This window comes from Diadema antillarum, unplaced genomic scaffold (assembly GCF_040938485.1).
Source record: "Diadema antillarum isolate AM-2024a unplaced genomic scaffold, OU_Dant_1.0 seq00001051_RagTag, whole genome shotgun sequence".
Lineage (NCBI taxonomy): Eukaryota > Metazoa > Echinodermata > Echinoidea > Diadematoida > Diadematidae > Diadema > Diadema antillarum.
The window spans coordinates 466,226-475,754 of NW_027271881.1; the positions used below are offsets into that span (position 1 = coordinate 466,226).

At 41.3% G+C, this 9,529-nt stretch overlaps 1 protein-coding gene across 1 annotated transcript; it reads right to left on the reverse strand.

The window, feature by feature from the left end:
* Positions 1–1,001: 1,001 nt before the first annotated feature.
* LOC139743146 (coiled-coil domain-containing protein 170-like) lies at positions 1,002–8,984 on the reverse strand. The gene is made up of 10 exons (XM_071653655.1): positions 8,726–8,984; positions 7,663–7,733; positions 7,079–7,124; positions 6,628–6,753; positions 5,778–6,167; positions 4,936–5,121; positions 4,278–4,598; positions 3,316–3,516; positions 2,106–2,522; positions 1,002–1,740 (listed from the first exon to the last, which is right to left on the reverse strand). Exons 1-10 carry the CDS (start codon positions 8,936–8,938, stop codon positions 1,213–1,215), a joined length of 2,499 nt encoding a protein of 832 aa, XP_071509756.1. The 5' UTR covers positions 8,939–8,984; the 3' UTR covers positions 1,002–1,212.
* Between the last annotated feature and the right edge of the window lie 545 nt (positions 8,985–9,529).

The window sequence follows — 9,529 nt, forward strand, 5'->3', positions numbered from 1 at the left end:
GACTTAACAGCTCTCACAACATGAACATCTCACATTGTCACTGATATATAGGTGTATACACAATTTAAACACCAGCATTAACAAACTTAATGGTTCTCTCTATATGACTAGAATGCATGCTTACAGTCAAACAGTGACTTATTAGTATTCATACAGAGCAAATGAATGTTTGGAGATTGACACCATTCTTATAATGCTTCCCCCTTGGTCTACGACAGTAAGACATGACAATCTTGTCTGCAGCTCCTTCCTATGCTGTACATATTAGGGTTGAACATACACAGTCTCCACATGACAGCTACACAAAACACACAGTTTTTGGAGAAAATCTATATGCTGTTTTTGTTTTGTTTTGTGTTGTTGTTTTTTTGTTTCATCACGACAAAGCTTTAAGCTTAAATATACATTATCAACTTCACATAAAATCCCTGCATGTGACACATCTATGTAAAGCACACATAAGGCCTTGTAAGGTTAGCAAACTCTGTATGTTCATGAGACCTCTGGCAGTAATTCTCACAGGAGATTTTTCATACAAGATGTAAGATTGCATCTATCAAGTATGTCCTACTGTATATGTGATATTCTTCCGCCTGACATATGTACGCAAATCTAGATGCGAAAAATGACATATAGCGGACACTACCTAACATGCTCTTACACCTGTTCATAAGATTTAACACACAGGTGCACTACACTCCATGGTAGGAGTATGATTGTCCAAATTCAGAGAAATACAATGACAGAGAGAATATGCTACAATGCTCATCTCCAACTACACTGAACAAAACACTTTCATATTTATGTACAAAGTTATAACTTCTAACAACACATATATTTACACATATACAGAAGAAAATGTACACGTACATATCAGTAAAATGATAACAGGTCTTCAACATTCAGCCTCTGAATAACATTCAATCAATAACCAATTACCAATATACCAACTGAATTATAAATATTCTCTCTTTTTAGATGGGACTACCTATAAAACTTGCTGTCATGATTTCAGTACGGAGCGATCTGTAGCCTTGTCTCATCTTTCTATCAGAATAGTGCAAAATTCACTTTCTGCAATCCTTATGCCAGAAAAGTGGGTCTCTCAGTCATGTCTGACTTTGCATACTGTCTGTAATATAACCTTGACTGCACTACACTGTAGCAGCTTCCAAGAGTTCCTTCCCACACTCTGAGCTTTGGCATTTCAATTTAATAGACCTCAGTGCGAACAACTTTCTTCCTCATTGGAGAGAGAGAACGAGCTCCCACTGATCGGCTGGGCCTGGTGTTGCCAAGCAACGTGGATGCCTCCTGGTATCCCTGCTGGAACCCCCGCTCCATCTCACTCAGCGTATTCTCCACCCCCATACTGGTGATGGCGTGAGAGTGGTGGGCCTGGATCAGCTTCTCGAGGCGAGCGATGATCTCGTAGTCGGGCACAGCCAGGACCCCGACGTCCATCCCCAGCATGCGGGCGATGACCTGGCGGAAGTCGGCCAGCTGGTGCTCGCGGCGCTGGATGTCGCCCAGGAGGACCTTGGTGGTGTTGAGCTCGTCGCTCAGGGCCGTCAGGGAGTGGGTGGTGCGCACCTTGCTCTCACTGGCCTCATGCTCAGTGAAGTCCAGCTCCTGCTTCATCCCGGCCAGCTTGCGGGCCTGCTTCTCCTTGATCTTCTCCAGCTTTTCCACCACCTTCTGCAGCTCTTCAATGGTGGCATTCTGGTGCAGCGATGTCAGCTGGGAATGACAAATGATAAAATTTGTATGATTACATGACAATTTGCAGTGGTGAAAACCCATAGATCTCTTTTCAAGAGGATCATTCTCTAATTGCAAACAAAGACTTCCAAATAGTTAACATAGATTCAACTCCTTTTGGCACAAAAGAGGCGCTGTAAAGTCAATACAATCATGCCATTATTGTTGATTCATCACTACATTTATGTACCTGGAGATGTTCTAATATGCGCATATACACAATCTGACTCTGCAGGTAACATATGCTGTAGGTGTGTTGTATTGATATACTGGAAACTCTTGCCATAATTTTTTTGCTGCTTGATAATCTACTCTCTTACATATCACATTGACAAGCAACCTACCTTGATATTACTAACGTCCATCATCTCTGCCTTGAGTTCCACCACCAGCCGCTTGGCATTGGCCAGCTGACCCCGCAGCCGTTCATTCTCCTTGACCAGCTTGCGCTGGCTCCACTCCACATCATCCCTCTCCTTCTGGAGGGCAGAGCGCCCCGCCACGCCCTCCTCCAAAGAGGCGATTTTCTTGCGCATCAGGTCGAGGTGGAGGTCTTTGCTCTCCAGCTGCTGTTTCAGGGTCTTGACCTTACGCTGGAGCGCGTACAGGTGGGTGTTCTTGTCCGCCACCAGCCCGCCCTCGTGGTTGGCTAGCTGCTCTGCTCTGGACAGCAGCGTCTCCCCTGTCATGTCAAAGCCAACGTCGCGACAGATGGTGTCGACATTCATCACGTTGGCGAGCTTCTCCAGGAAGGCCATGTACTGCAGGAGATCACATGATTGGAATAAAAGTCAATTAGTGAACATTACACAAGAATATCGTGGCATTATTGCAGTCATCTTTAGCGGTGTAAGCCCTCTATCACTGTAACTATCAATACAGAAATCTCACAGTTTTATGAATGCATTTCAGAGGCTTACATCAGCTATTCATGTTGAGAAAGTAGCACTACTCTTAAAGCATTGCTGACAGTAGCCTTAGGATAGCAGCTGCAGTGTTAACTGCCTATTTTTGCTTTAGCCAATTCAGATATTTGGTGTTTAAATTGTTGTCAGAAAATGAAAATGCATTTCAATGGTACTATAAGTCATTTATAGTCTACTGCAGAAATCCTGCTGTAAAGATTGGTTGACTAATAATTCAGTACAATCGATCTTAATTGCAATTCTCTAAAGATAATGTTTGTTGTGTGGCTAAATTACTGGTGTCACCTCCATGATGGTGTACTATGTTATTTGGGAAAATTATGACACTTGCATTTCATCTCCTTTAAAGAGACAGGATAAAAGATGAGTAAATTATAACATTGCATCAACAATGTCATGGCAATGTCATAAATGGTAGATGCTCCACAAATTGATTGCAGGAGATTGTAGGCCTATCAGAAACAAAAGATAGTCAACTGATCTGTAAAAACACAGAACCAAACAAAATAATGACACTCTGGATTGTCTGATTACTGAAATGGCCATACATGAGCATAATAGGAGGATTGGTGGTAGTAGTGGTGGTTGTGAAGGGGGGGGGGATGGAAATCAAAGTAAGCTGTCTCACCTTCTGCCTCTCCAGCCGCAAACTTTCCCTCAGGACATCACTGGAAGCCAGACCATCTTCCAGCTCCTTGAGTCTGACCTGGGAGGAGCCGATCTGGTTCTCGGCCTCCCTGGCCCGCCGGATGGCTGCCTGGTGCAGGTTGGCCTGACTCTCCAGCTGCTCAGAAAGATGCTTCACCTTCCTCTCCAGGTTCTCCACAAGCTGTACAGAAAAGAGAAAGTGATGTGCGGTTCAGAACATTTGTAACTGGTGTATTTTTCCTGATTATGATTTAGGCAAACCATTTTTAAAAGGATTCTGAAGCTTGAGAGAATGCTGTGCTTCCCATATAATGATTACCATGTACCAGGTACTCAAAATATATATGAAGAAGTGCATCAAACGAAAACATCAGACTCGCCAAATCATAATTGTCACGATTTCAACAAAGTTGACGATAAAGTAGCTGTCATATGATAATGTTGAGATAGTTCTTGAATATTTGTTTTGATTATCTGTTCTTCATTGATCATGGCTGAATTGCATTCATTCCTGGTTGGTGTAAGTAAAGGTGCCATATTGGTATTATTCAGGGGTAGATGTGAAAAGGGTAATGTATTTGACATTATCATCATATTCTCTGAAAAAAAAAAACTGACATATTCTGGCCAGACCAGTGACTATGAATTAAACTTTGTACCTTAGCACTCCCATTACATCAAAGCAAAGTACTGTAAAACGAGGAATTTTCGCGTGCACTTTAATTTCGCGAATTTTGTGAGCGCCAAGATTCGCGAAATTAAAACGCACGCGAAAGTCCTTGTTTACACTATTATGCATTGAACGTCAGTGGCACTTCGCGAAAATTTCATGTCACGAAAAAGGCTGCCGGTTCCAATTCGCGAAAAATTCATGCCGCGAATATACCATGTTTTACAGTAGTTAACTACACCTCCTAGTTGCTTTGTGGGACTCCAACTTACCGAATCACGATCGGCGCTGGCCATCATGAGTGCTTTCACACGTTCCCTTATGGTGTCATCATGTGTATCACACGGTGCAGCGCCACCCTGGGACAGAATCAGTGCCAGGGACTCCTTGAAGGCCTTCAGTTCATTCCTGGCCACCTGGGCATCAAACTGTGTGCTCTTGTAGTCCTGTGACAGCGCTGCCAGGCGAGCCTCCCGCTCCTCGAATTCCTGCCGCCTGGACGAAAGGGCATTCTTGTGCGCCTCCATGCGCTCCTTCAGTGCCTTGTTCTCACTGAACAGACGATCACGCTCTCTGTACGCTACGTCCCGCTCCTAGGCATTCCAAAATTGACAACAGCGAGAAGGTTCAGTAGATATTCATGACTTACATAAAATAAGAGATTCAGGCTTCTACCAACCTTTAGTGATTTGCTGGCTAGTTTATATAAAGTGCTACTTCAAACTGTACACCAGTCTGTTTTCTTTAATATCTACAAATCCATTTAACATAAATACACTCATGAACTAGAGTACAACAGTATACAATTATATCAAATGTGATCTTTTCTAACTTTTTTTTTTTTAAAGCAAGACACGAGAGAGACACACACTGCAGTAAAAAAAGGTTCACAAGAAGAAATAAGTGGCCAATTTGCTATCACAGTCTTACCAGCTTCATCTTCTCCACCGATGTGGCATTGGCCAGGTATGTCTTCTGCTCCCTTTCTATTTCGCCGACCAGCCGCTGAATGGTCTCCCGGCTAGCCTTGGACTCCAGCTCGCTGCTGTTGAGGGTCTCGGTCAGGGCAGACAGTTTTCCTCGCAGCATCAAGTTTTCCTGGCCAAGTTCTTTCATCTGTACAGGTGTGCAGTAAAAAAAAAATTTAATGGTCAGTTTGCTTGCTCCTACTATGTGAAGATAGGAACTTGTACAATTGACACCAAAAAAGGAGACACAGTCTATGGTATGTAAGATAGAATGCACCAATGTAAAAGCTAAATCCCCACTTTATCTGTACATTGCACTGAACATTGTACAGTAGTACATAACAAGTAAGATATAATTATGAAGTGAGGCATAGCAGCTCTAATCTTGCAAATTTTGTATAATCTTATCATGTCATGTGTAACATGCACAAAGGCCTTGTGTATGGCAAGAAATAAAGCACAACATATTCATTGTATGTATGACTATATTATGTATGTATGTATTTCTGATATAAGTACAAAAAAAAAATTAGGTGATATCCTTTTCATTTACCTATACATCAAGCATTCATTTGCTGTTAACCTCCCACCATCATCATTACGAGAGAAGATATAGTATACATTTTCATGACCTTTTTACCCAGTAATAATCATTTTTCAACCTTATTAGAGGATATTTTGAAAACGAAATGTTTATGAGGCCTGGCATTTCCTCATCAATGTCACTCGGACAGCGATAATTCATTACCATGTCCTCTACAAAGGGAGGGGGAGTTTAAGATGTGGACTTGACAGATCACGAACCTTTTCGAGAATGCGATCCGGAGAATCATCTTCTAGCTTCATGATGTCCCTGAGCTGCAGGAAGACCTGGTCGAAGCGTCGCAGGCGCACCCCGGACTTCTGCTCCAACTCCTCCCTCTCCATGGTGAGGTCACGGATGCGGGCCTCCAGCTCCAGGATGCGCTCCTGCTGCTCCTTGGACTCCTTCTGGAGGGCAGTGATGGCATACTCCCCTCGGGCGTGGACCCCCTCCAGCACCCCGCTCTGATTCTCCAGGTCCGCGATGCGGCCCTGCAGGGACTGGACGAGGACCAGGTGCCCGGCTGCCTCACTCTTGTACTGCTCCGACTGAGCGGCTAGCTCCTTCACCTGCAAGTCGCGGGCGGCAACCTTGGCATGGCTTTCAGCAAGCTGTGTGTGTGGTTGAGGAGATCACAATTATGAAAGATTACCCCTGCCATTCCTCCATCTCTTTCTCAACTTCTTCACTTCTTCCTCTTTTACTTCATCTGTACATAGCTCTCTACATCTGTCTCTCCTCTTTTTTTTTCTTTCCATGAGCATCTGAGTGTATATCTGTCCATTAATCACAGGACCTCTATCTCTAACATGTTAATACTATGTGGAAGGAAGTAATCGCTAGCCGATATTTTCCCATATTACCTAGTTTCAATCGCATATACAATGTATGCAAATATAATATCTGAAGCATATTATACAGTCAATACATCAGTGTACGAATATGTTTAGCTATTAGTAAGATGATCTATTTTTCAAATTCTGACAAAAGGCTGCATCAAACTATGCCATATTTGCTTAATCTATCTTCTAAAGCGTACCAGGCATTTGACTAGTCCGTTTACACACATACCTCGGTTTCGAGTTGTTCGTTTTTAAGGACCACAAGAGCAAGGTCCCTCTTGGATGCTGCATCACTTTGCAGCTTGAGTTGTGTAAGTTTGGCGGACAGTGCTGCATCTGTGTGCAGACGAGACGGCTGCATAGAGAATGAAGGAGATGGGCAGAAGTTAGCAAAGGAAAAACCAGTGGAATGGTGACATCTATGTCAGAGTTACCTCTAATATAAAACAACAGAGCATTCACAACATTATTCACCAGTCATGGACATTGGTACATATCAGACTATTTCTGCACTTGCACTCAAACACAAACATTATGTTTCTTTGTATTCTCTATCAGGAATACAGTTGAACACACAGCAAAATGTATTTAAAAGTGAAGACAGACAACAATGACATTACAATTTACAATGTACAGTAAATGTATTGCAAAATATAGCTCTTGAAATAATTCAATCTTACCTTTTCCTCAAAAGCCACATGCTTTCTGTGCAATAAGATGTCGCCCCTGGAAATAAAGCCAAAAAAAAGGAGTAATAGTTAGTATCATTCATTTCCCTCTCTGTTGTGACTAATGATAGGATAATGTATCTATAAATATAGCACTCATAAAATTCAGAGTTTTTCTTCGCCATCACTATGTACATGATGGTCACATACATTCAGAAAATATACACTGTATTTTCCCGCTTGCAGAATATATGGTTTCAAGTGAATCTATTATTCAATTCTTAAGGCTGTATCACAGTAGAATAATTTACAAGGGGGAACCATAAGGTCTGTTTAATGAGAAAAGAAAATCAGCCTGAATGTAAACACTTGTTTTTGGATACGTGAAATTACCAAGTGCTTTACCATCATGGCTCACATTTGATCGATGTAAACAATAAAATACTGCTGTTGCTACTGTGTTTTCAACTGTTCCATATCTTGTCTTGTCATCTGTCATTACCTTCCTTCTGTTGGCAGGGCACTAAATCATGGATTATGAGGAATATACAGTATGCAACAGTATTTACGTCAAGATGTGTAAAGCAATACTTTACCTTGATAAGTCCTGAATGAGTTTGTCTTTCTTCTCACTGTCTGCCTTGTACAGTTTCACCTGCTCTTGCAACTGAAATACAACAGGGAGAAAAATTTATTTTGACATTTTAATATATCTGGTTTAAAGTCCATCACATGGAATGTAAAAAAACCAAAAACAAAATATAAACAAATTATTGTACGAACGATCATGGCAAATTTTTTGAGGTTACATAAATGTGTGTAAAGAAATACAGACTTAATATTGAATTCTGCAGAGCAGAGAAAACCCTGCCCCAAATTGAGAGGCATGGCCCAATCAAGATTTAAAACATCTTCAGCAATAATAAATAATTTTCCCAAGATGTATTCCTTGACTTCTGAAAATATACATTACAGATAATAGGATGCCCACTCTTCACACAGATTGCAAAGACACCAACCACAAAACGCTACATTTAACTTCAAACAATACATACAGTGTACATCAATCAATTTCTATCCCTGGATGTACTCTTGACCTTGGATAAAAAACAAACAAACATTCCTTTGCAAAGTTAATTTCCATTTAACAAATACATCTACAATGTACAAGATTTTATGGATGTAAATCTGGTGCAGTTGTGGTTAGTGTAACACATACTGTGTGAAGTGCATTACACTGTAGCTTGCAGCAAATTATAGTTTCTACGATTCAGAGCTGAGATTATGCTCAACATCATTTGATGTGTTTTCACAATCATTTTCAAGGCATAATGTGCCAGACATTAATCACTACATATGCTTTGTACTCATACTGTGATATTTTGCGAGTATGTCCAGAAGAACACTATTTAGAATAGAAATATTTTCAGTGATATACGTAGACACATGACATGAAATACCTCTTCATGATTTTATTCATCTATCCATTCTATCTATCTGCATGTACACATGTATCTTTCTCTCTATAGTGTCTATCTGCCACACGTAATCAATTCCTGAACGGTAAAACACCATCCTTGTTTGTTTTCATGACGAACATGCGGAATTGTACAATTTTCTATCAAAATTACTATGGAGTAGTACAGTAGAGCTACTTACATCTTGCACGAGTTTCCTGGACTGTAACGGGCTGGCAAAGGGTGAGATACCAGTACCGGCAGTGGGGGACGATGCAGCAGGTGCCGACCGATTATGAACTAATCGCTGAATTTCATCGTCTAAAAGTCGTAATTCTGATCCTCTGCTTAGTCCCGTAGCCGATAATCGGGGAAGACCGTCTTCAAAACGATCCCTGCTATAGTAGGATGCCATATTTGCAACGTCTTAATGTAAAGAAATAATTATATCTGGATTCGTGTTCGATCAATACATGCAAAGAACTGCAGAATACATCAGGAATGCTCATATGCAATCGTACATCCCAATGAAGCGAGCTCGCTGCGTGGTAAACACTCACAGTACATGCAGCATTGATGGTGCAGGTGTACACAATACAACCTTTGCTAGGCAACAGTGAAACACTGCACCGACGGTGGTGTATGCAGTAACCAAGTACCGTAGGGGAGCACAGGGCACAGTGCGATGAGTGATCTGAGACGAGTGGTGGTAGCTTCATTCACATGCACACGTTACAGCTATAAAGCGCTCAATTGAGGAGATTAATTAGTTGATATCTTCATAAGCGTGGAATTTTCGTATGCGTTTTTCCAATAGTGCGTCGCGATTGTTCTGTAAAACCAATTTGAGACAAAGTGATGAGAATACTAATTGACATTCCCAAACCTATTTAAATTATGGACTGAGTATATAAGTGAATTCATACCTGAATATATTAGAAGCTGTCTCTTCTACGTTTTCCGAAGAAACATTTATTGCTGAAATAAAACCATGAATGATTGATTT

What these genes read in the sequence shown, in the direction of transcription:
- LOC139743146 (XM_071653655.1), bottom strand. Translation starts at nt 8,938, where the DNA reads ATGGCATCCTACTATAGCAGGGATCGTTTTGAAGACGGTCTTCCCCGA. An exon ending in ACGAACAACTCGAAACCGAG is followed by an intron (nt 6,168 to 6,627) that starts GTATGTGTGTAA and finishes CCACACACACAG; the next exon opens with CTTGCTGAAAGCCATGCCAA. An exon ending in TGGACGTTAGTAATATCAAG is followed by an intron (nt 1,741 to 2,105) that starts GTAGGTTGCTTG and finishes TGTCATTCCCAG; the next exon opens with CTGACATCGCTGCACCAGAA.